This window comes from Macrotis lagotis, chromosome 2, assembly GCF_037893015.1.
Source record: "Macrotis lagotis isolate mMagLag1 chromosome 2, bilby.v1.9.chrom.fasta, whole genome shotgun sequence".
In the NCBI taxonomy this organism is placed as follows: domain Eukaryota; kingdom Metazoa; phylum Chordata; class Mammalia; order Peramelemorphia; family Peramelidae; genus Macrotis; species Macrotis lagotis.
In genome coordinates this window covers 216,086,369-216,112,773 of record NC_133659.1, presented here as the reverse complement: position 1 = coordinate 216,112,773, position 26,405 = coordinate 216,086,369, and the positions used below count along the sequence as shown (strand labels likewise).

At 34.8% G+C, this 26,405-nt stretch overlaps 1 protein-coding gene across 8 annotated transcripts in view; it reads left to right on the top strand.

Annotated features, from left to right (window-relative positions):
- CEP112 (centrosomal protein 112) overlaps nt 1-26,405 on the top strand; it is a 644,230-nt gene that overhangs the window by 242,278 nt on the left and 375,547 nt on the right. For all 8 annotated transcript variants that reach the window (XM_074224744.1, XM_074224743.1, XM_074224738.1 and 5 more), the window contains one exon: nt 15,996-16,178. In XM_074224744.1, coding sequence (XP_074080845.1) covers nt 15,996-16,178 — 183 coding nt within the window. The remainder of the gene's footprint in view (nt 1-15,995; nt 16,179-26,405) is intronic.

The window sequence follows — 26,405 nt, the reverse complement described above, 5'->3', positions numbered from 1 at the left end:
TTCTCCTTTCACTCTGTCCCTCTTCTGAAATGTGCTGTAGGGTAGCTAAGTGGTGCAGCTGACTGATCACTGGCTCTGGGACCAAGAGGTCCTGAGCCCACATACCACTCCTTAGGCCCAGCCACCACCTGGCCCTGTGGTCTTGGATAGGTTATCCAATCTCAGCTCCTTGCAAGAAGTAAAAAAGAAAATGTGTTATTTCTGACCACTCTCTCCCATGGTCCACCCTCCCCTCTATTACTCACATCCCCCCTTCTCTCCTTTTTATTCTAGATGTCTTTACCCCATTGAATATATATGATGTTTCCTCTCTGAGCCACCTCTGATGAGAGCAAATGTTCCCTCATTCCCCTCACCTTCCTCCCTTCATATGATTGCAATAGTTCATTGCAATATTAAAAAAACTTATTTTATGAAATATCTTAGCCTATTCCACCTCTCCTTTCTCTTAGTCCCATTACATTTCCCTTTTAGCCACTGGCTCCATTTTTACAATATATTATATCTTCAAATTCACCTCTCTCCTGTGCTTCATCCATAAAACTCCTTCTATCTGCTATATTAAGTGAGAAGTTTCATATGAGCATTATCAGTATCATTTTTCTATGCAGGAATGCATGCAGTTCATCATCATTAAGTCCCTCATATTTTTTCCCCTTCTCTTCCACTCTCTGTGCTTCACCTGAGTCCTGTATTTGAAGATAAAACTTTCTTTTCATCTCTGGTTGTTTCAGCAGGAACACTTGAAATTCCCCTGGTTCATTGAAAGTCCATCTTTTCCCCAGGAAGGGGATATTCAGTTTTTCTGGGTATTTGATTCTCAGTTGCATTCCGAGCTCTTTTGCCTTCTAGAATATTATATTCCAAGACCTATGAGCCCTTAATGTAGTTGCTGCTAAGTTCTGTGTGATCCTGACTGCAGCAACACAATATTTGAATTGTGTCCTTCTGGCTGCTTGTAATATTTTCTCTTTGACTTGGGAGTTCTGATACTTAGCTACAATATTCCCTGGGGTTGTTTTTTTTGGGGGGGGATCTCTTTCTCAGGGAGATTGGTGGATTCTCTCAGTTTCTATTTTGCCCTCAGCTTCTTAGGATATCTGAGCAATTTTCCTGTAGTAATTCTTTAAAAATGAGGTCAAGGCTCTTTTCCTGATCATGACTTTCAGGTATCCCAATAATTTTTAAATTATCTTTCCTGAATCTGTTGTCCAGATCAGTTATTTTTTTCAATGAGATGTTTCACATTTTCTTCTAATTTTTCATTCTTTTGGTGTTGAAGTATTAGTCTTGATTTCTTGTAAAGTCATCAGCTTCCTTTAGCTCCATTCTACATCTGAAGGAATTGTTTTCCTCAGAGAACTTTCTTATATCCTTTTCCATTTGGCCAATTTTGCTTTTTAAAGCATTCTTCTCCTCAGCAACTTTTTGAACTGTTTTATCCAATTAACCTATGTTGGTTTTTAACATGTTATTTTATTCAGCACTTTTTTGGATCTCCTTGACTAAGCTGCTGAGTTCTTTTTCATGTTTTTCCTGCATTTCTCTCAGTTCTTTTCCTATTTTTCTTTTATCTCCCTTTATTTTCAAAATCTTTTTTTGAGCTCTGTCATAGACTGAACCTAATTTCCATTTTTCTTTGAATCTTTAGATGCAGAAGCTTATACTTCCTCAACTTCAGATTGAGTATTTTGATCTTTCTTGGGATCATAGACAATGTATTTCTCAATGGTGTTCCTCTTTTTTCAATGTCTACTCATTTTCCCAGCCTGTGCTTGGTTTTGTGGTGCCTCCTGAGCTTTTGAACATTATTGAGACACCCCCCCCCACAAGGATCTCAGTGTGTGAGACTCTCTGTCTTCCCTTCTGGTCTCTGAATGACCACAAGCTCAGCCCTCTGCCTCGGGGCTGAGATGGTGGGACCCTGCTGTTCTATTGGGGTCCTAGACTGTGATCAGGATATGAATGTGGTCAGAGCCCCAAAGTTCTGTTCCAGGTACAGAGCACAGATCTCAGAAGTCTCTCTCCACTCCCTTACCTTTGGTAGGCTGAGCACTCAAGGCTCAGTTGTCTGAGTGCTACTGCTTACTGGCTCTGTCTGCTTCTGGTTCCTGGATCTGGGCTGAGGGCTCCATTGCTAGCTGAGTGCCCTAAGGAGTGGGCTTGATGCACTTTCTCTGGCAGAGGTCCCCCTGCTGATCTTCCAGGTTGTACCTGGGCCCCGGTAGGCTGAAGTTCCTTCTCTCTGATCAGCTGCCCCTCTAACTCTGTGGAGTGGAGCCTTTCCACTATTTTCCAGGTTACTTTGTTCTGGAGAATTTCCTCACTGGGTCCCTCTGTGGGTTCTGTATCTCAAAAATTTAGGTAGAGTGATAATTTTATGATTTTTGAAATATTATGGTAAGAGCACCTAAGAGAGGCTCTTCTCCTATCACCATCTTAGCTCTGCCCCTTGGCTCTTCCCCGCTCTAGTAGTTTTTTTAGTTGATTTTTTGGGATTCTCCAAAGAGTGAGAGTTTTGTCTCTTCCTTCCCAATTCGAATTCCTTCAGTTTCTTTTTCCTCTCTTATTGCTCAAGCTAACATTTCTAATACAATATTGAATAGTAGTGGTGATAATGGGCATCCTTGTTTCACCCCTGTTATTATTGGGAATGCCTCTAGCCATTGCATATAATGCTTCTTTGATGGTTTCAGATGGATACTTCTTATTATTCTAAGGAACAATCTATTTGTTCCTACAATCTTTTAGTAGGAATGGGTGCTATATTTTTTCAAAAGCTTTTTCAGTATCGATATAATCACATGATTTCCAATACTGACATAAATAATTATTCTAACAGTTTTCCTAATATTGAACCAACCCTGCATTCCTGGGATAAATCTTATTTCCTTATAGTGTATTATCCTAGTGATAGCTTGTAATTGTTTGTTAAGATCTGAAGATTTTTGCATCTATATTCATCAGGGATATAGGTCTGTAATTTTCTTTCTCTGTTTTAACTCTTTCTGATTTAAGTATCAGCACCATATTGGTTTCATAGAAAGAGTGAGGCAGAGTTCCACCTTCTCCTATTTTTCCAAAGAGTTTTTATAGAATTTGAACTAATCATTCCTTAAATGTTTGATAGTATTCACTTGTGAATCCATCTAGCCCTGGAGATTTTTCTTAGGGAGTTCAATAATGGCTTGTTGAATTTCTTTTTCTGAGATAGGGTTGTTTAGATATTTAGTTTCCTCTTCATCTAACCTGGGCAACTTATATTTTTGTAAAAATTTGTCCATTTCACTTAGATTATCAAATTTATTGGCATAGAATTGGGCAAAATAATTCTGAACTTTTACTTTAATTTCCTCCTCATTGGTGGTGAGTTCACCTTTTTCATTTAATATACTAGCAATTTGGTTTTCTTCTTTCTTTTTTTTAAATCAAATTGACCAGAGCTCTGTTTCTCAATTCTATTGCTTTTTTTCATAAAACCAATTCTTAGTTTTACTTATTAGTTCAATAGTTTTTTCCTTGCTTTCAATTTTATTAATTTCTCCTTTACTTTTTTAGAATTTCTTATTTGGTAATGAATTGCAGGTTTTTAATTTGTTCTTTCTCTAGTTTTTTTGAGTTCTATATTTAGTTCGTTGATTTTATCTTTCTCTAATTTATTCATTTCGGCATTTAAAAATAGAATATATCCCCTGACATTTGCCTTGAGTGAATCCCATAGCTTTTGGTACTTTGTTTCATTACTGTCATTCTCTAGGATGAAATAATTAATTCTTTCTATAATTTGTTGTTTGATGCACTCATTTTTTAAAATTAGGTTATTTAGTTTCCAATAAGTTTTGGGTCTGTATCTCCCTGTCCCAATATCACATATGATTTTTATTGTATTATGATCTGAGACAGATGTATTCACTATTTCTGACTTTCTACAATTGAACATTAGGCTTTTTTGCCCTAGTACATGGTCAGTTTTTGTGTAGGTGCCATATTCTGCTGAAAAGAAAGTATATTCCTTTGTATCCCCATTCAATTTCCTCTATAAGTCTATCATATCTAGGTTTTTTAGCAATCTCTTTCCCTCCCTAATTCCCTTTTTATTTATTTTATGATTAGATTTATCTAAATCTGAGAGTGGGAGGTTGAGGTCTCCCACTGGTAGAGTTTTTCTATGTTTTCCTTTAACTTTTTCCCACTTCTCTAAGAATTTGGATGCTATACCATTGGGTCCATAATATTCAGTATTGAAATCACTTTCTTTTTTTTTTTGTTTTTGTTTTTTTTTAAGGTTTTTGCAAGGCAAATGGGGTTAAGTGGCTTGCCCAAGGCCACACAGCAAGGTGATTATTAAGTGTCTGAGATGGATTTGAACTCAGGGCCGGTGCTTTATCCACTGTGCCACCTAGCCCTCCCCATCACTTTATTTTCTATGGTACCTTTTAGGAGTATATAGTTTCCTTCATTATATTTTTTAGCACTGTCTATTTTTGCAGCTCCTTTGTCTGAGATAAGGATTGCTATCCCTGCTTTCTTCACTTCAGCTGAAGCAAAATATATTTTGCTTCATCCTTTTACCTTTACTCTATATGTATCTCTCTGCTTCAAATGAGTTTCTTGTAAGTAGCATATTGTAGGATTCTAATTTTTTAATGAACTCTGCTATTTGCTCATGTTTTGAGGGGACAGTTCATCCCATTCACAATCAAAGTTATAATTACCAACTCTTTATTGCCCTCCATTCTATCTTCCCTCTGTATTTTTCCCCTTTTTTCACTTTATCCATATTCCTGAGTATTTTGTTTCTGGATACCGCCACCTTCAGTGTATTTGCCCTCCTATATCAACCCCCTTCCCTTCCCTTTCTTTCCCCTTTCCATAGTAGACTTTTAATAAGTTGTTGATTGTGGTTTTGTCCATCATTCTCAAAGAAGACCATGACATCAGGGAAGTGATGCCATGAAATGAATATGAATTGGATTTAAGTGAGCGAGGGCTGGTCAAAGTCACCAGCCTAACTTTCTCCTGTAGAGACATCTAATTTCAGTGTTTTTGGATCTGGAGATGGCCCTGGATACAATGGGGGATCTTGTCTTTAGCTAAAGTCTTTATCAGATCTTAGGTTAACTGAGGCAACATCTGTTCAATTATTAAAGCAGGTAAGAAAGAAAACTCTCTTAGTGGTGGTAAAGAATTGGAAATTGAAGGGGATGCCCATCAATTGAGAAAATAATCAAACAAGTTGTAGTATATGATTGTGATAGAATATAATTGTGCTCTAATAAGAAATGATGAGCAGGATGGTTTCAGAAAAACCCGGGAAGACTCATGCAAAATGAAGTGATTAAAATCAGGAACCATTGTACACAGTAAGAGCAGTACTGTAACACTGATCAGCTGTTAAAATAGTTACTCTGATCATCAATGATTTATAGCAATTCAAATTGTTGGACTCATGTTAAAAAATGCTATCCACCTCCAAAGAGAGAACTGTTGAACCTTGAGTGTAGACTGAAGTATAGTGTTTTCCTTTTTTTCTTTTATTTGAAGAATGTAGGCAACATGACTAAGATGGAAATAGATTCTACATGATTTCACATGTATAATTGATATCACATTGCTTGCTTTCTCAATGTTTGGGGGAGGAATTGGAGGCAGATAATTTGGAACTAAATTTTTTTTAAAATGTATGTTGAAAATGAATATAATTTATTTTGAAAAATAAATGGAAGATAATAGAATGAAATTCAGAAAGGATAATAATTGTTGAAATTACTATATTAAGTTTAATATACATAAAAATTTATATATAATATTTTTATATAATTTTCAATCCTTTGTTTTCTATTCTTTAGATAAGAAATGTTTTGTGTTATTGCTGCCAAATTCATAGTAATAATAAATGAAAAAGAAAATTTAAAGGTCAATTTGACTAAACCACAGAGTACTGGAGTGGGAGTGAGATATAATGGGACCAGGTTATAAAGAGCTTTAAAAACTCCCCCACCCTCCCCAAAAATGGAGTTTCTATTATAACCTATAGACAATGGAAAGGCACTAACGTTTATTGAATAGGGAAGTGGCATAGTCAAATCTGCACTCAAGCAAAATCATTTTCACAGCTCTGTAGGAGATGACTTAGTGTAGGGTGAGACTTGAGGTAAAGAAACCAGATAGGAGGCCATTATATGATGATGAGGACCTGAGCTAAGGTGCTAGCTATGGCTTTGGAGAGGGAGGAATTAAAATGAAGGAATGTGAGTACCACCTTCACCCTCTTAACAATATCACCTGCTAATCAAAGAAAAAGATATTCGAATGTTTGTGTGAGCCACACAGTGCTAGCACATCTGCTTGTTGTATTTATTTCCATTTTGTCATTTAAAGCTGCCACAGTTTGACCACTGCTCTAAGCAGATGCTATTCTGCTGAGGTTCTTACTGTCTTCACTGGTTTGAAGTTGGTCTCATTTTAGTATGAAGACCTTTGGCCTATTGGCTGTGGGAATCCTCTACTAGAACTATGAGACTCCTAGTAGCATAACTTCAAGGGTAATTGGATTACACACATCGACAAGGTCAGGCTTCATTGGAGAGCAAAGGGGAATTAAAGGAAAAAGAAATGAATGATTCTCTTTCTTAAGGGTCAACTAGTGATTCATTAACATAATTGAAATAAAACTGGAGTTTTTATGACTGATCTGTTGTAACATTATTTTGATGTTTCCTTTTTCAGTGGAAATTATGAAGCTATCTATGAATAAATTTTAAAATAGTCTTAAATCGTGAACTTTTATTTTCAGACATTTTTTTAGGTTTTTGCAAGGCAAATGCGGTTATATGGCTTGCCCAAAGCCACACAGCTAGGTAATTATTAAGTGTCTGAGACCGGATTTGAACCCAGGTACTCCTGACTCCAAGGCTAGTGCTTTATCCACTATGCCACCTAGCCACCCCTATTTTTATATTTTTCTAAATAATTGATATACATTACTAGTTTGGACATATCCAGATACTTTTGTTACTTCCTTTAGATCTACACCACCTGTGGCTCAATATCTTTTCTGCATACTGTAGCCTTTTTCCTCATATTTTGTCAATTTTATTCTTATTCTATATAACATTAGCTTTGTCTCATAGTGCAGTCTTACCCTTTCTGTAGAGAAGGCCAATTTTTCTTCCCTTAATATCTTTCTATCTCTGTTGAATCTTAATTTTCATTCTTATGAGGAATCTAATGACTTGACATTTTGTAAATGAATGGAAAAACTACCAGTTGTAACATCGGTATGAAGTTTGAATTAGGTAAAAAACGAGAACCAGCAAGTTTAAATGACTCCTATTGTCTCCATCTCAAGGAGGCTTGTGTTTCACAAGACCCTGGATTTCCCAAGTTCAGAAATGCATTATATTATTGGTAATTGTAATAATGAAAGCATATTGTATTTACTCCTGCACCTAGCTACCCCTGCTGCTATCAAGACAGATTAGAGTTCTTCTAACTTCATGAATTTCTCAATGAGATAATTTCCATTTGGGCATCACAAGTAAAATGTCCCATTCAACTTCTTCCTAATAAAGATGAGCCTTTTTTCCACCTACTGTCTATATAAATAGATCATAAACCAAACATACCAGTTGAACATTTGAATAGTACCTCTACTGCTATTGTGCTTATAATTAAGACATTTCTTTGATCATCTTGCATTCAGCAATATTCCCTTTTATGATTAGTTGTTTTTCATACATTTTCATCTCTTCATCACTCCATTTGGGTTTTTTTTTTGGCAAAAATACTGGAATGGGAGCAGATAGATAGTGCAGTAGATAGAGCACCACTCTGGAGTCAGGAGAGCCTGAGTTCAAATCCAGCCTTAGACACTGAATACTTACCTAGTTGTATGACCTTGAGCAACTCACTTAACCCCACTGCCTTGCAAACACCCCCCCAAAAAAAACTGGAGTAGTTTTCCATTTCTATCTCCATCCCATTGTACAGGTGAGGATCTGAGGCAAATAGTATTAAAGGCATTGCTCACAGTCACATATAACAAATAAGTGTCTGAGGCCAGATCTGAACTCACAAAATGAGTCTTCTGGATTCCAGATCTGGTACTCTATCCACTGTACCACCTAGCTGTCAGATTCCTATAATGATTCTTCAGTTTCTAATCCTTTTAGCCAAGTAATTAATGGAATTGTTAATATATTAAGGAACTCTGAATATCTTGAAAATATCAGACTGTTCAGTTGTCCTCAGTGATCAGAAATTCCACAATAGTATATGAGTTTACTATGTTGGTTCATAGGATCAGTTAAATGAACCATTTTGTCAACTGTTAAGATTTTGGAATCTCAAGAGGATAGATAACGTTGAATGCATAAGGCAGGTAGACAAATATAGCTTGTAACCTACCTATAGAGGTTTTTCTGGCTGAAGTTGTTGATATGCACCTGCAGTTAATCGTGGTTTAGAATTTTGGTGACCCAGATTTCTACCAAACAATTATAGTATGGAAATTAGGGGAATGAAAGCAATTAAAGAATAGAACTCATAGACATGGTTTAAGGTGGGGGAGAAGGGAAGATGGGAGGATCTTGCAGTAGTTGCGTGTTTCAAATGAGGAAACAGAAGCAAACAGGGTTACTTGATTTGCCCAGGATTACATGACTAGTCTCTGAGGACTGATTTGAATTCAGGTCCTCCTGACTGTGTCATCTAGCTGTTGCATTCCCATTTCCCTATTCAGAAAATGCCTTCCTATCCCCCAACCCCCCCCATACTATGGATATGAGCCCTATTCTAACTACCTTCCTTCCCTTAACTTCCACATACCAGTTCTTTGGAAGAATTCAGGACCATCCAAACAAAACATGGTGATATAATAGATAATTTAATGGATCATTTTACTATCATCTCCAGCATTGTTACCCCTCTTGAAATCGTTAATAAATATCCTATTTTTCATAATTCTTGTTAACCCATATAAGACCAATCCTATATTTCATGCTGGAATTTCTGATCACTATAGACATCTGAGCAGTCCAAAACTCTTGAATGTTACCAACAACTCCATTACTCAGTTGGTTAGAAGGTTAATAGACTGAAGAATAATTCGATTCTGGAAATTATGTACATTCCTACTGACCAATTGAAGTTTTTCATTGTTAACATTTTTATAGACTCTAGTTTTGAGTACCCTGACAGTGTGTTCCCTAGAAGGGAGGATGAGGTAAATTTCCTTGTGTTCATAAGCTTTTACTAATTATTAATGAGGAAACTTAGAAATCTAATCCCCAAAACTCCAAGGTGTTTGAATTTATCCTACAGTGTCAGAATCAAATACATCCTTTACCCTCATAACCTGGACATAACCAGCATCAGTTTGATTAAATGTCCTAGTCCTCCTGATATACCATGGTTTGTTTTTTTTTTTGTATCAGACTTGTGATTTTATTGTTACAGGGAATTCATAGTGAGAACATTCCCTCTAACAACAAAAAGAAATTTATAGCCTTCAAAGAGAATTTCCTGGAACAATGTCAAAAGTAACTTGTAAAGAGTTATTCAGCAGTAGTGAATCAATAAAATATTTGCTTCTCTTTAATTTTCCAGGTACTGTGCTAAGCCTGTAGATATAAGGACAGGGACATAATACTTATCTTTATGGAGCATATATTGCTGTTGGAGAGAGTATAGGTATATGTGTGTGAGAAAATGTTTGTGTGTTTGTTTATGTGTTTGTGTATGTAGGATATAGAATAGGAATAGAGATTGGAATTGTGATTTTTTTTTTTGGAATGAGGTACTCATTGGTGAGAAAACTTCTACCAATGCAGGTAAAGACCTCCTCTTTTATATTTTATAGACTTAAGAGAGGTGCCTAAAGTGGAGAGAGATTTAGTGTCTTGCTTATGGTCATTTTAGCATTATTTTATGGCAGGAATTGAACTTGAACTCAAATATTCCTAGAATATACAAATTTAAATATAAGGTAACATTTAAATGAAAGCACTAATATCATTTCTTTTTTTAAATTTATTTTTTATTCTCATTTTGTACAAATGTTTTTTTTTACATTAATAAAATATTCTTGTTTACAAGTAAACAACTCCCCCATGAATACAGATAGCTTTGCTTGGGTGAATAAAAGTAAAGGGGAGAGAAAAAAATTAAAATTAAAAAATAATAATAGTAATAATTGTAGGTATGGCCAGGTGGCACAATGGACGAAGCACCAGCCCTGGAGCCACGAGCACCCGAGTCTATATCCAGCCTCCTAAACCCAATAATCACCCAGCCATGTGACATGCAAGCCACCTGATCCCCACTGCCCTGCAAAAACCAAAAAGAAGAAAAAAAAAGACCCAAAATAACATAAAATAGCAATGATGGTAGGGGTGGCTGGGTGACAGACAGAGCACCGGCCCCTAAGCCAGGAGCACTGGGGCCCGAATCCAGCCCCAGACACCCAAAGATCACCCTGCTATGTGGCCCCAGGCAGGCCACCCAGTCCCACCAGCCCTGCATACTCCCCCAAATAATAATAACAAAAAATATGCTTCAGTCTTTGTTCCAACACCAACAACTCTGTTGTGGGTGGATCACATTCTTTATGATAAGTCCATCACAAAAGTTACTTTCATATTTTTCCAGCATTGCCATTGCTGATTGCAACTCCCTCCTTTCTTATTTCTCCACTACCATGTATTATATTTTCTCTCTCCTTTCACTCTGACTCTGCTGTAGGGTTGCTGAGTGGTGCAGCAGACAGATTCCTGGTCCTGGGGCCAAGAAGCCCTGAGCCCCCATACCACCCCTTAGGCCCAGAATCCACCTGGCGCCATGGTCCTGGACAAGCCATCCAATCCCAGCCCCTTGCAAGAAGTAAAAAAGAAAATGTGTTATATCTGACCACTCTCCCCTCATGGTCCTTCCTCTCCTCCTTTATTCACATCCCCACCCCTTCCCCCTGCTCCCCCCTCCTTGTTACTCCAGATGTCTATACCCCATTGAGTATATTTGCTGTTTCCTCTCCTAGCCATCTCTGATGAGAGCAAAGGTTCCTTCATTTCCCCTTGCCTCCCCCTTCCATATAATTGTAATAGCTCATTGTAATAAAAAAAATCTTATTATGTGAAATATCTAGGACTATTCCCCCCCTCCTTTTTCTGTCTCCCATTCCATTTCCCCTTTTTTCCTATTGACTCCATTTTTACACCATATTGTATCTTCGAATGCAGCTTTCTCCTGTGCTTCAACTATAAAAGCTCCCTCTACCTGCTGTATTAACTGAGATGGTTCATATGAATATTATCAGTATCATTTGTCTATACATGCAGTTCATCCTCATTAAGTCCCTCATATTTCCCCCCTCTCCTCCAATCTCCATGCTTCTCCTGAGTCCTGTATCTGAAGATCAAACCTTCTGTTCAGCTCTGGCCATTCCAAAAGGAACATTTGAAATTCCCCTGGTTCATTGAAAGTCCATCTTTGTCCCTGGAAGAGGACATTCAGCCTTGCTGGGTAGTTCATTCTTGGCTGCATTCTAAGCTCTTTTGCCTTATGGTATATTGTATTCCAAGCCCTACAAGCTTCCAATATAGTTGCTGCTAAGTCCTGTGTGATCCTGACTGCAGCTCCACGATATTTGAACTGTGTCCTTCTGGCTGCTTGTAATATTTTCTCTTTGACTTGGGAGTTCTGGAACTTGGCTAGAATATTCCTAGGGGTTGGTTTTTGGGGATCTCTTTTTCGGGGGGATTGGTGGATTCTCTCTGTTTCTATTTTGCCCTCTGCTTCTAGAATATCAGGGCAATTTTCCTGTAGTAATTCTTTGAAAATGATGTCAAGGCTCTTTTCCTGATCATGACTTTCAGGTATTCCAATAATTTTTAAATTATCTTTCCTAAGTCTGTTTTCCATATCAGTTGTTTTTTCAATGAGATATTTCACATTTTCTTCTAATTTTTCATTTTTTTGGTTTTGAAGTTTGATTCCTGATTTCTGGTAAATTCATCAAGCTCCCTGAATTCTATTCTTTGTCTGAAGGATTTGTTCTCCTCAGAGAGTTTTCTTATCTCTTTTGCCATCTGTGCAATTTTGCTTTTTAAAGCATTCTTCTCCTCAATAACATTTTGAACTGTTTTATCCATTTGACCTAAGCTGGTTTTTAGCATGCTATTTTCTTCAGCATTTTTTTGGATTTCCTTGACTAAGCTGCTGACTTCATTTTCATGTTTTTCCTGCGTCTCTCTCCTTTCTTTTCCCAGTTTTTCTTCCAACTCCCTCATTTGATTTTCACAGTCTTTTTTGAACTCTGTTATAGCCTGAGCCCAATTTCTGTTTTTCTTGGAGTCTTTAGATGCAGGAGCTTGTGCTTCCTCATCTTCAGACTGAGTATTTTGATCCTTCTTGGGCTCATTTGAAAAATATTTCTCAATGGTCTTCCTCTTGTTTCTTTGCTTGCTCATTTTCCTAGCCTAAGCCTGTTTTGGGGGTACTTCCTGAACTTTTGGGACACTCTCATAAGGGTCTCAGTGTGTGAGGCTCTGTCCTCCCTCCTGGTCTGTGAATGACCATAAGCACCCCCTTCTGCCACGGTTGGGGGGCCCTTTTTTTCTATGGGGGGGGCCTAGACTGGGATCAGGATCTGAATGTGGTCAGAGCCCCAGAGTCCTGTTCCAGGGGCAGAGGACAGAGCTCTGCAGTCTGTCTCTCTTCACTCTCCTCCCTCAGCTCAATGGGCTCATGCCCTGGAGGCTCCTGCTTACAGGCTCTGCCTGCTTCTGTTTCCAGGTCTGGGCCATGGAAAGACCAAGCTGCTTGCTGTGTGCTCTGAGGGCTGGGCTCCACGTGCTCCCTCTGGTAGAGGTCCCCCACTGTTCCCCCCACTTTGTGCCTGGTGCTCCCCGGGGTGCAGCTCAGGAGACTCCCCCGCTGCTGTGAGCCACGGCTCCCAGCACCCTGGGGCTGCCTCCGGGAGGCTGAAGTTCTTTCGCTCTGGGGGCCACCCCTCTAGTGGGCCGCCCCTCCGACCCCGGGGAGCAGAGCCTTTCTGCTCTTTTCGAGGTTACCTTGAGTAGGAGAACTGCCTCACTGGGTCCCTTTGTGGGTTCTGTCTCTCGAGCATTTAGTTAGAGTCCTTAGTTTATGAGTTTTTATCAGAGATCTCCAAAGAGTGGATCCCTTCATGTCGCCATCTTGGCTCCACCCTCCCACTAATATCATTTCTGCCTCTCCTTCATCCCCCCCCCCCAAAAGTTGCTACAGTAAATGTCATTTGAGGTGAGATTGAAGAATCTCAGGTATTCTAAGAAATAGAAGTATGGAAGAAAAGCATTCTAGGCATAGAATACCTCTAAAACAAGGGCATCAGGATAGGAGATTGAGCATTTCATGTGAGAAAGCAAGTAGGGCAGTATGTGTTAGTGATGGGTTTTGAATCTATGTCTTCTAGATATGTATTAGACTATACTGCCTCTCAATATAGTTCTTTTCCATAAGGTATTTTATTGAAGAACAAAACATTCTTCATTGTCCAGTCAGATAGTGGAACTGAAGTTGAGTCATCAATGAGAATCATAACTCTGTTATAGCAATTTTTAAAACAGATGTAACCTTGACCAGAAGTTAAATGGTAAAGATACATTATGAAGTTTAAGGAGCCAATTGAAAATAGCATTCAGAAGGTGACCACTTGAACTACAAAGGATAGATAATGAATAGCCCCCTAGCTAATAACTAATTTAGTTAGCATTTCCTTTTCTGTAATTCTCTAATCCAAAAAAAATTTGTAAATGAAAAGTAGTGTTCATAAACTTGGAAAATTCTGAGTAATGGCTATATCAAATAGAAGGGAAATTGAGGTTCAGTTGGGAGGTAGTGTGGCATACTTCAGAGTCTATAGAGGCACAAAATAAGTTACAGCCAAGACAGAAAAATGAGCTCAAGTTTATGATTGCCAGTTTCATACTTAAAAATAGAAGCTATTTAGTCTAGACTAGAGTTTTAGACTCAGATTTGAAGTGCAATTTTTTTTGCTACTTATTGTCTTCTCAAGCATATTATTGAACTTTTTTAAGGTGAAGGAAACTTTATATTTAAGTTTTTCATTGGCATAGTGGAGATAATGCAGTTAAAATATACCTACTCAAAACATTTAAAAATTTCCCTTGAGAAATTTGTTATGTAAGTAAAGACATCATTATTAGTAATAATCATAAGATGATTAAAGAGGACTTGTAGTTCTTTTCTTTGTAACCATTTTACCACTCATGGTCATTGGTAAATCAGTTGCTTTTTTCTTGTATAATTTTTAAGTAAGTTGACCAGTTACTAAATTTAAGTTACTTCCAGGGTTCCAATTACTTTGAAGTTTAAAAGCAATTTTTTTACTATTTTACTATTTACAATTTTACTATTATTTCAAATGACAATTTTCTTTCTATTACCTCAAAAATATCTTTGAATAAATAAAAATTTTCTTTAAAAAGAGGAAAAAGATATTTGAAATGGTAAGATAGAGCAGAAATGAAGATGTGTCCCAGAAGTAAAACTAAGAATACTTTATTGAATTAAGAAATTTAATTTCTTATGACATTATGAAAGTGTTTTGATTGCTTTACGTACTATAAACTTTAACTTGAAGTTAGCAAAATTTGTTATAAGTTGGCTTTGCTTTGTTTTTGTATTTTTTTTGCTCAATAAAATATCACTGAGATAAATAAACATATAGGCATGGTTGGTAGTTTTTACTAAAACTATAGTCAATTTGTGAAGGGTTAAGTTAATTTTCTTATTTTGTGTATTTCTGGAGAATTTTGTAAATAAAAATGTTTCAGACCTGTGAATTATAGCTTGACAATTATTTTTTAATTCCTGCTTTGATTTTAGGAATAAGATTTTCAAAATTTTCAAAGGAACAAACTGCAGGATTGAATGAAGAAAAAATGCCTCTCAAAAAGAATGCTATAGCTTTAAGATAAGGTAGTGAGGCACTTCATTGCACAAAACAAGATCGATTTTGAGCAAGCTCCTACTGTTAGCCTTTTTGGAGATGGATTCTCACATTGAAAATAACATTCTTGATAATAGCGGATTTTTCCCCGAAATCCACCAAAACTGAAGAAAAATCCAAGTGACTGTTTTTAGCAGCTGTGTGTCCTGGAGTTCACTGGGGAAGCTGGCTTCCTGCAGTCCCCTATTCATCACCTGCTTCAAAGGCAGCCTGGCTGGCTATAGTTTGAAGGCCAGGTAGGGTGCCATTGTGCACAGTCTGGGAGGATTAGTATCAAAGCTGCGGCAACCAGGCCCTTGGTCTCGAGCTGCCATTCAGTGTAGCAGGGAGAGGCTAAGATTGGCCAAGGTCACAGTATCCAGTGTGGAGTGGACTGGGAAAGGATCCTGAGAATAGAATGCTTTTTATGAAATCATGGCGCAAGCTTGCGGCACAGCAGGTGTCCTTCAAGAACACATACATCTATTTATAATAGTGTACCGTAGCTGATAATGAGATAATAGTCTTGTTTTTATCATTTTATTTTTAAAAGACAACTATATATGCCATAATCCAGATGAGTATTTAACTCAGCTTTTATTTGATAATCATAAAGAAACCTTTGACTGATTTCATTGCTTTATCTTAGATGTATCTACTTAAGTGAAAGGCAGAGGTGGATGAATATTAATTCTTTCTAGTTTTCATCATTGCTGACCAGCAAAAACAAGATCCGTGAGACATATATAACATTTTTCTTTTTTATGTTGAGCCATCTTTTTTTTGCCAACAGTTTGCAGATTTACTGAATTTAACTTATTAGAATATTAAATTGCTGCGGTAAAATCCTTCAAATTCAAGAACCCTTTATGGATGAGATAGTAATGACGTAAAAATAAAATTTGCAATTTGATCAAATTAAGGAAAAAATTAAGCTGTACATGAGTTGTCATGACGACAAGGATGTTCTGTTGATGAACTGTACTCTTCATTGTCCAATCAGATAGTAGAACTGAAACGGGAGCATGAACAGGAGAAGACGCACCTATTCCAGCAGCATAATACAGAGAAGGACAGCCTAGTCCGAGATCATGAACGGGAAATTGAAAAACTGGAAAAACAGCTTCGCGCAGCCAATATGGAGCATGAAAATAAAATTCAAGAGTTGAAGAAACGAGATGCACAGGTAATTATTGATAATATTTGATGAAACGGGTGCCTTAAGAAGTCCTTAGCGTTTAAAATGTATTTTCAGTATTCTTGATTCACGCTGTTTGATCATTTGCAAAACTGACATATAAATGTGATTTTTTGTTTTCTTTTGGCCCTCTCATGTTTTGTCACTGAATAAAGCTTTTACTGCAAAAACCACAGGTAGCCAGATTAAAAATCCCATGGTGCGCTATAACTTGGCCTCTTGTTTATAATCTTGTCTCAGTTTCTTTCATGATGGATTTTTTTTTAAAGGTATCCCTCTCTCACCCCTCCCTCCAGCCTTAGTAAATCCCTATGAAATACTTCTGGGTCAAGTCATTGCTTTTTGTTTTAATCTCTGCAGGTAATCATAAATCATTTATTTCCAATATCTGATTTTTTCTCCAGTGTTGATTTCTTTCATTATAATATATAGTTGATTAGATCAGTTATATGATAATTGATTTAAAATTTAATTAATAAATTTAGGTTTGTTGTTATTTTTCGTACATACCAATTATATTCCCTACCCCGCCCCCTACCCTTCAGCTTCCATCTCTGTGGTCCCTGTTGGAAGCCATTTGGCAGAATAACCCCCAGCTGTGGTAGCATTTGACTCTTCAAACTTATAGATGAAATATGCACTGTCAGCCTGGAAAATGATTTTTATAAATTTTCTGATGAAAAAATAATCTTAGTGTGAAACTATGTTTTTGATATTGTACCTTCTTATTTGTGTATTTAATCAAAGACCTGTATACCTTAATTTATGCTGTGAATGTTAATAGGTCACTGAAGGTAAATTATAATATAGAAAATAATTTTATTTCCTAATTCCATATAGAATCATTGTTGTAGGCTGCATTTAAGGAACTCTTTTCTCCATGAAATTTTACCATATTATTCACTCCGCAATAAGATTTTCCTTTCTCCCCACCCCCAAGATGATGTAATTCCCTGGCGATAATAACTCCTTATCTTTTTGTTATGACTTATGTTTTAGTGTCACAGTTGTTTCATGTAATAGTGCCATTAAAGAAAATCTTAATATTTTGAATGGCCGCAGGAAATGTAGGCGGTAATGGAGTAAGTCAGGGTTTTGGTTATTTCTTTCATTCTGCATTGTCTTTTATTATTTGAATAGCTGCCATCCATATACAATCTCTACCAAAATATATCCACAATAAAAATTATAATCTCTCTATCATGATAGTTTTCAAACTTTAAAATAAGTAATTTGAGGTGATCACCTGCTCTAAATTCTACAAATAAAATGAAGGAGTAAATGCAGAAAATATTCCTCTCAAAAAGAATTGCTATAGCTTTCTACTAATTATTGAAGCCTTTATGAAACAAATATATGCTAGTTTTGGGGAATTAACTACTTATTAATTTGTAAAGAATCTTATAATATTTAGGTTCCCCAATTATGTCAGACCATGCAGTTGTCTTCCCTACCAAGACTGAGTTTGACATTAAATAAGTAAAGGATTATTTGTATCACAGAATTTACTACAGAATTCAGTTATTATTATCATAAACTTTCACCTACTTACTATTTTATCATTGTAAGGAAAGGTGGTACCAGCATAATCTCTAGTAACTAAATTTTGAGAAAAATCTTTGTGCTTTTATACATGTAATAACTTATTTAGGGTGTGGTTCAACCCGTGGTTATAAGATATGGTAGACTTTGGAAATATTATGTAAGATTTAACTCCCTTGATTCTATAATAATGAATTCTTTTGAAATACAAGATTTAACTCCCTTGAGTTAAATATTTCTTGTTAGTATTATATATAAAAGCCACAAAGCTTACTCAGATACCATATTTTATCACTATATTTTCTTATGGTTTGTATCTTTGTTGCTCTTTTTAAATTGCTGTTTATGCTCACCCTTTCAATACCAGAAAGCTGTACACAAAGGACGTTCCTTAACAAAATCAAAATCATTTTTTTAGGTTATTGATTAGAGAATTCTTCATTTTCTCCAAAATCCAAAGTATTTATCAAATTAAAACATTAACATATCTAATATTATACGGTCAAAATTCTTAGAAATGATGATTTACTTTGAGAATATTATTTCAGTATCTCTTCCTTGAAATTGCTAATTATGCTCATTCAGGTTTATATTTTGAAAAGCATATGTTTATATATTTTTAAATGCTTGACCATTGATCAGTCAAAATAAAATACTCGTAGAATTATTTATCAAATTAGTGACTTATCTTCTGAAGAAATATGAAGCAAACACATGCTATGTATAAAGTCTAGAAATTTAGCTTGTTTTTCTCTATCTTGTTGCAAATAAGTATTTGTTTGTATTTGTTTTTCTAGTTAAATATTTTGCTTCATCATCATATTAATGGAAGTCTTTGTGAGAAAATCTTAACAAGTACATTCCTCCCACCAATTCCAAAGGACTAATTGAATATCTTTATTGGATATGGCATTTTGTTTGATAATTTCATTCTTTTAAATATTATGGTAATGATATCACTACAAATATTTATTTCCATAATTCAGCTACTTCCTAATATGTAGTTCATTGTTATTAAGATAAAGTATTAAAATGCAGAAATGTTCTCCCACAAACAAGTAATAAATAGGGCTCCTTTTCTTGAATATTTTCAAAATCATGAATGCTATAATAATCCACATCTTTTAAAAATATAAATAATTGAAAATGAGTATAGTTCTGCTATATATCACAGTTAGCATAAAATGTAAATAATATGTTACTTATTGATTTGGGTTTAATATCCCTTGAATTTTAATTGTTTCCTTTTATTTTGAGAGTATTTCCATGTCTATCATTCTAAGGTAAATAATTTCAAAAAAGAGTCACTTACCCAACCTATGGCTCACTGGAAGCCAACATATTTTTAATTCCTAATTACTTCTTCAGTACATCCAACATTTCTGAAGCTAGTATATTATATTTATTAGAAACATTTTAGGAAATGATTTCATTTTATTTATTAATTAAATAAAAAGCCTGCAAAAACAATCTGAGAAGAGTTACTTCCTTATCATAATTGTATATCATATTCCAGTCTTTGTTCTGAGCATAATAACTATTGCACAACCTAAAGATTTTAGCTACCTTGCTTCTACTAGAAATCTTTTATTGAACAAGAGAACTATGAATTACAGCTCTTGAGATTTCTTGATTGGTCATTTGGGAACTTAATACTTATTGGGATTACTTGATCTTATAAGTTTACAGTTGAATCGAATCTTCTTTTGTATATGAAGGTGTTTTTATATAGACCTTAAAAGTCTGCCTTTTGGAGAGACCCTCAGGTAGCTATTGCCTACCTGAACTATTCAAGGAACCAACCAATTCTTGTAAACATGGTAGTCCTATTATTTGTAAACATTAAATGAAGAAGCTATCAGATATTGCTAAAATTTCATTAAGTTCAGTATCTAATTACAAGATGTTCTTTTCAAGAAAATAAGTTCTAGAAGACTGGCAGTAATAGATTTGTTTTTCTTCTAAATTGAAAATCATGATACAAATATTAACAATTTTATGCATTATAATGAATAAATAAGTTTAGGCTTTTTGGGGGAAAGGTATTGGTTCAAATAAGTAGTTGATTCTGTAAAACAGAATCCCTTGTATTCCTTTTTCTTTCTTCTCTTGATAGTAGGTTATCATTCTTATAAGATTTACCTTAAAGTTTTATGGTAAAGTGTCATCCAACAAAATAATCTCCATTGTTTCATCCATACAACACTTATATGACTCATGAATGAACAGCATTATGTTATAATACATCTTTTAATAATGTACTTTTTTGTGTTCCACAAAAAATAAATAATGTAGGATAGTAGTCTCTTCATATTTCCTCCATGTAGTCATTTATGTGAGTGTGACGATATTATCTGTTGAATTATTTGGAAAATTCTGTGTATTCTTATACTTTTGCTATGTATAACTTTAATATATGTATATATCATTTACATAAAGACAACCATGTCTTGATTAATTTTTTTGGTGTTAATAGTATGTTATTTTTTGCTCCTTAGCTACTTTGAATATCTTAAAAATTCATTCCCACATGTTTTCAAAATTGTATGTTTTGTCATGGGTTTCCTTTCTGAATCCTTGACTTGAAGAGTTTCTTTCTTTGCCTTTATTGGCATTTCTAGTTATTCAAATTTACATATGCAACTGAGATGTTCAAATACAAGTATTTGTTATGTAAAGATTTACAACTCTATTTTTACCTTTTTTTGTCATCTTCCTTCCAGTTTCATCCATGAATGATCTTGCAGTGATCTGACTTAGTTTGGTTTCAAAGGTCTCTCTGCAAACCCATTTTTCCTTCTGTTGCTTCTCACCATTTGAAAGAGTATATCGATTATAATCTTCCATTGAACTCTATATAATTGAATTGTGCAAAAAATATATACCTTAAACCATTGTCACCATTAGCTGCTGTGGTTTTCTACTTGTCAAAGAAACTGATAATTATCTAGCTATTGTGGCTTCTAAATTGTTTTGGCCTTCTTACTGCACTGTTTTTACATCAGTTAAAATTTCCTAGGAAATATTATGTCTTTGATATCTTTTCCTTTATGCATTTGCAGTTTTTAGGGTCAAGAGTTTGTTTGAATAGGTCAGATTGGAGCTGTTATAATTACCATATATTATGCCATATATAATGCCATATATCATTCCCTTCTTTATCCTCCTGATTTGATGGTGATTTTGTGCTTTTATATAGCAAGGCAATAGTCTGATTGAATACTCAGGAACTAGTTATTTTCATTCATTTTGTTAATGCTCAAGATTTACCCTATTAAAGCACTTTATGACTCTCTTCTTGAAAAGAAAAAAAAAGCATCCCCATGATATATATTATTTCTTTGTAGTCTCCAGGCTTTGACTTCTCTTGTTTCTTATTCTTGATAGATGATGACTGATTTCAGAAAAACTTAGTTCTTTCAAACATGGTCCTTATTTTTCTTTATTTTTTAAATTTCCTTGACCAAAGAATGCATCACCTAATTGGGCAGTCAGTTAGTAAGGTTCTTCTCTGTATTTGTCTAAGCAGTTCCTTGGCTAGCAGATATAATATATCTATAATATATATAATATATTGCTTGATAAAATATGCTAGATCTTATGCTTCAAAGAGCTAGAATCAACAATATACCTCAGTATATTATAAAATTTGAATTTTTAAGATCGTATAACTGGGCAACTTGATGGTGCAGTGGATAGAGCACTGGGCCTGTAGTCAGGAAGATTCTTCTTCCCTAGTTTAAATCCTACCTCAGATACATTCTAGCTGTGTGACCCTGGGCAAGTCACTTAGCCCTATTTGCCTCAGTTTTTCCACATCTGTAAAAGAACTGGAGAAGGAAATGACAAACACTTCAGAACCTTTGCCAAGAAAACCTATATGACTGAAAAACAACTAAAAACAACTATTCTTTAAATAATCATAATTATTTTATAGAAGTTTCAGTAAATTTTAGTATTGTACACAAGAAGTTCCTTTAAATTTAACTTAAAATGGGGTGGCTAAGTGGTGCAGTGGATAGAGCACCCACCCTGGAATCAGGAGTACCTGAGTTCAAATCTGGCCTCAGCCACTTAAAAATTACCTAGCTGTGTGGTCTTGGGCAAGCCACTGAACCCCATTTGCCTTGCAAAAAAACCCACTTAAAACAATTTAACTTAGAGTGTTTGATGAAATAATTTTCACAATTAGATAAATTCTTCTTGAAAAAGAAATATTACATTTTGAAGATATATACATATATATATATAATTGCAGATTTTCAACCTAATTCATACCTATTAATATTTGCATAATAAAAGCATATAATTTTATTTTCAGGGCACTTAGAAATATGAGAGTAAAAAGTTGAAACTTTTAAAGTAGCTTTGAAACATGTGATTTATTACTTTTAAAAACGTGATATTGATTCTTTTTGCAATTTGCATTCTAGTTCTAGTGAGCCTCTACCTCTTGACCCTAAGGAAGTATGCATTTATTAATTCTTGTCCATGACCTTCACTAATTGTTTCATTACTCAGAAATTATAGTTCTTTTAGTGATCCTTTTATTTTTATTGTTAGTTTTTACATATATTGTTCTTTTATTTCTGCTTATATTTGTTCTCTGCCTGTGCTTATTAATTCAAAATCATTTTCTTGTCTTTTACTATAATTACCATTTCAGAACTGTAGAAAGACTAGATATAATAATGTATATCCTTGCTTTTTCTGTGTTCTTATTGTAAAGGTTTCAATCTTTTTTCCATTATATAGATCATTCTATTTTTTGCTTTTTATACATTTGAATTACTATATTGAGGAAGAAATAAAATAAAAAGAAGAGGCAAAGAAAAGGAATATATAAGGGAAGAAATTAAGAAGAGATAAATTTGTTATTTCTCAGATTAAGGAGAAGCAAATTCATAAGAACTGGGTAGAACAAGCAGCAATCTCATGAAATACAGTCTAATCTAAATTAGACAAAAGCAGATTGAGCATATACATATACACACACAGAAACACATAAATTCAAATAGGAAAAAGATGGGAATAAAGAGATCAAAGAACAATTTAGAGCAAAATAATAAATCTTGGGGGAAGACACAAGCAAAGCAAAATTATACTTTGTAGAATAGATTACAGAAGGGGTAAATATGGGAAAATTGAAAAATCAAATAATAGGAATGTATAGATGAGATGTCTTTATTGTTTAACAAAAGTGAACTATATTTTGTCTTTTCTGTATATATTGTCCTAATCATGTGATTTTTGGCTTTTGTTGTTAGTATAATTTATTAAATTTACTATTTAAGTTATTGCTTTTATTGCTACCCATTTGGCTAAAATGATTTCTAATAATTTCCTCTATTCTCATTTTGTTGCGATTTTTGCTTTGACATTTTTTTATTTGCTCAGATAAAGTAATCTAAATATTACTTTATCAATCCACTGTTTTTGTTGTTTTGCTTTCAATAATGCTTCCTTAATTTTCATATTTTAATTATAGATTTCATTCATTAAACTATCAGTTCTGTAGGATTAAATTAGTCTTTCTTAGTTCTAATATCAATTTCCATAGCTAATATCAATATCAATAAGTTCTGTTATTTAATAATACATTTCTTATTTCATTGTGATCAGTATAGTAAATATTTGATGTTTTGGGTTTTCTGTATTTGGTTGTAAGGTTTTTTACTTTCTAGCTCATGCTCAGCTTTTAAAAGGCATCATGATGTTTGTCCATCATTCTCAAAGAAGACAATGACATCAGGGGAGGTGCTACCATGATGAGCACATGAATTGGATTTTAGTGAGAGGGTACTATGCTAAGTCACCAGCATCACTTTGTCCTCCAGAACCATCTAGGTTCAGTAGCCAGATATGAATCAGGAAGACTGGAGATGACCCTTGATGTGAGGTAATCAGGTTAAGTGACTTACTCAAGGTCATACAGATAAGTGTCAAGGATCTGAGACTGGGTTTGAATTCTGGTCTTTATGACTCCAAGGCCAGTACTCTGTCCATTGTACCTCCTTGCTGCCTCAAAAAAGGTGTTATACACATTTACAAAATACCTATAACTGTTTCTGCCAATTAAGTTATCACCAGAAATTTTTCATATCCAAATTTTCTAAAATTCTTTTTAATATTCTTATTCATTTCTTTTTGATAGATTTGTCTATATCTGAAAGGTGAATATTAAGGTTCCCAGTTATTGTTTTTGCTATTTCTCTCTTATTTAATTAACTTTTCTTGGGTACTGTCCTATTAGAAGTGGTTGCATATAAATATTTAACATATAAACTATTTCTCTGATTTCATTATTTATGGTGCCTTTGAACATAATGTACTTTTCCTACCTATCCCTAAACATGTTTATTTTTACTCTTGTATTTTCTGAGACTGTGATTGCTATCTGTACTTCATTTGAGTTTGCTTGAAGCATGATAAATTCTGCTGCTGCATCTAATTTTAACTGCATGAATCCTCATTTCAAATGTGTTTCATAAGAAACTTGTTTTTACATTTTGATTCCTTTCTTTTTTTAAATTTTTTAAAGGCAATGGGTTAAATGACTTGCCCAAGATCATACAGCTAGGCAATTATTAAGTGTCTGAGGTCAAATCTGAACTCAGGTCCTCCTGTCTCTAGGACCAGTGCTCTAACCACTGCGCCACCTAGCTGCCCCCACATTTTGCTTTCTAATTTAGTCTGTTACTTTCATTCATTTAATGGGTGAGTAATTCATTAGTTTAATTGTTGTGACTTTCCCTCCATCATATATTTTATAATTTTTCAGTTCTTCCCCCCCCCAACTCCTTTTTAAAAAGAGGAATGATATGGAAAGAAATGTGATCAATTCTAGTAACAATAATTAAGTGATTTACTCTCAGCTGACTCTTCTCTTTCACTTCATCATTACATTCCAATTTGTAGCAGCTGGTGATAGAGTGGATAGAGTACCATGCCTGCAGTCAGAAGGACCTGAGTTCAATTGTGACACTTATTAACTGCATGAACTTGGGCAAGTCACTTAACCCTGATTGCCTTTCACCCAGGGCCATCTCCAGTCATCCTGATTGGTATCTGGACACTGGACCCAGATGACTCTGAAGGAGAGAGTGGGACTTGTGACTTAGCACAGCACCGCCTCAAATCCAATTCACTTGCTTGTCACAGTATCACCTCCCATGTCTTGGTCTTCATAATCATCAATGTTCCAATCACTTGATTTTTCACTTTTTCCTCTTTAAATTACTTCTTTTTAATCCATCCTACAAAGTCTAATTTTTTTTTGCTTGTATCTTTCCCCAAGATTTATTTCTCTGCTTTAAATTCTTCTTTCATCTCTTTGTTCCCATGTATTTCTATTTGAGTTTTATGTATTTCTCTACTATTCTTTAAAAGATGTCTAACTGTGTTTGTGTGTGTGTGTGTGTGTGTATGTGTGTGAATGAGTATATGTGTTCAATGTGCTTTTATGTGTGTGGGGGGGGCAGCTAGGTGGCACAGTGGATAGAGCACCGGCCCTGGAGTCAGCAGTACCTGAGTTCAAATCTGGCCTCAGACACTTAATAATTGCCTAGGTGTGTGGTCTTGGGCAAGCCACTTAACCCCATTGCCCTGAAGAAAAAAAAAACTTTAAAAAATATGCCTTCATATGATTTAGAGAAGATTAATTCATGAGATTGCTACTTGCTCTACCCAATTCTTTATGAACTTGCTTTTCATTAATCCATTTAGGAGAAATAGTAACTTTTCCTCTTCTTAATTTCTTCCCTAGTATATTCCTTTCTCCCTTCCTTTTCTTCTTTCTCTTAACAGCATCAAAATAAAACAAATACCAAGACCTTATTTTTCTTTCATTATTTCTCATGTGACTATTAAATTGGGGGCAACTTATTTCTTGTTAGAATATAGGTGATTTATCAACATGTAGTCCCTTCTGAGTGTTAAATTATATTTACACTTTCTTCATTTTTCTTTGAGTCTGGTATTAAATGTTTCCAAATTTCTGCCCAGCTTTAATTCATGTAAAAGGAATGCTTTAATATCTTTGTCTCTTAAAATACCATCTTTTTTCCCCTTGGTATTATCATATTTAATTTTGCAGGATAAATAGGTCTTTTCCATAATCCTTTGTGTTTTGGTTTTGTAATATCCTGTTCTAAGTTTTTTTTTCATCCTTTGCAGCCTTTTTTTTACTGTATAAATATTTATTTTTGCAATTACATGGAAAAATAGTTTTCAACAATCTTTTTTTAAAAATTTGTTTCATATTTTTATCCTTCCTTTCCTTCTCTCCTCCGTCCTCCTGACAGAAAGCAATCTAATATAGGTTATACATGTACAACCTTGTTAAACATATATCCATATTAATCATGTGAAAGAAGATCAAATCAAAATAGGAAAAAAATAACATCAGAGATAAAAAAATGTAATACGTAAGACATCTTTTAAAAATTGAAGACAGTAAACTTTAGTCTGCATTTCAACTCCATAGTTCCTTCTTTTCATATGAATGATATTTTCCATTGTCTTTGATTACTGTATTGCTGAAATGAAAGTCCATCATATTTCATCATCACATAATGTTGTTAGTGTGTACAATGTTCTTCTGGTTCTGTTCTCATAACTCAGCTTCAGTTCATTCAAGTCTTTCCAAGCTATTCTGAAGTACTATTCCTCATA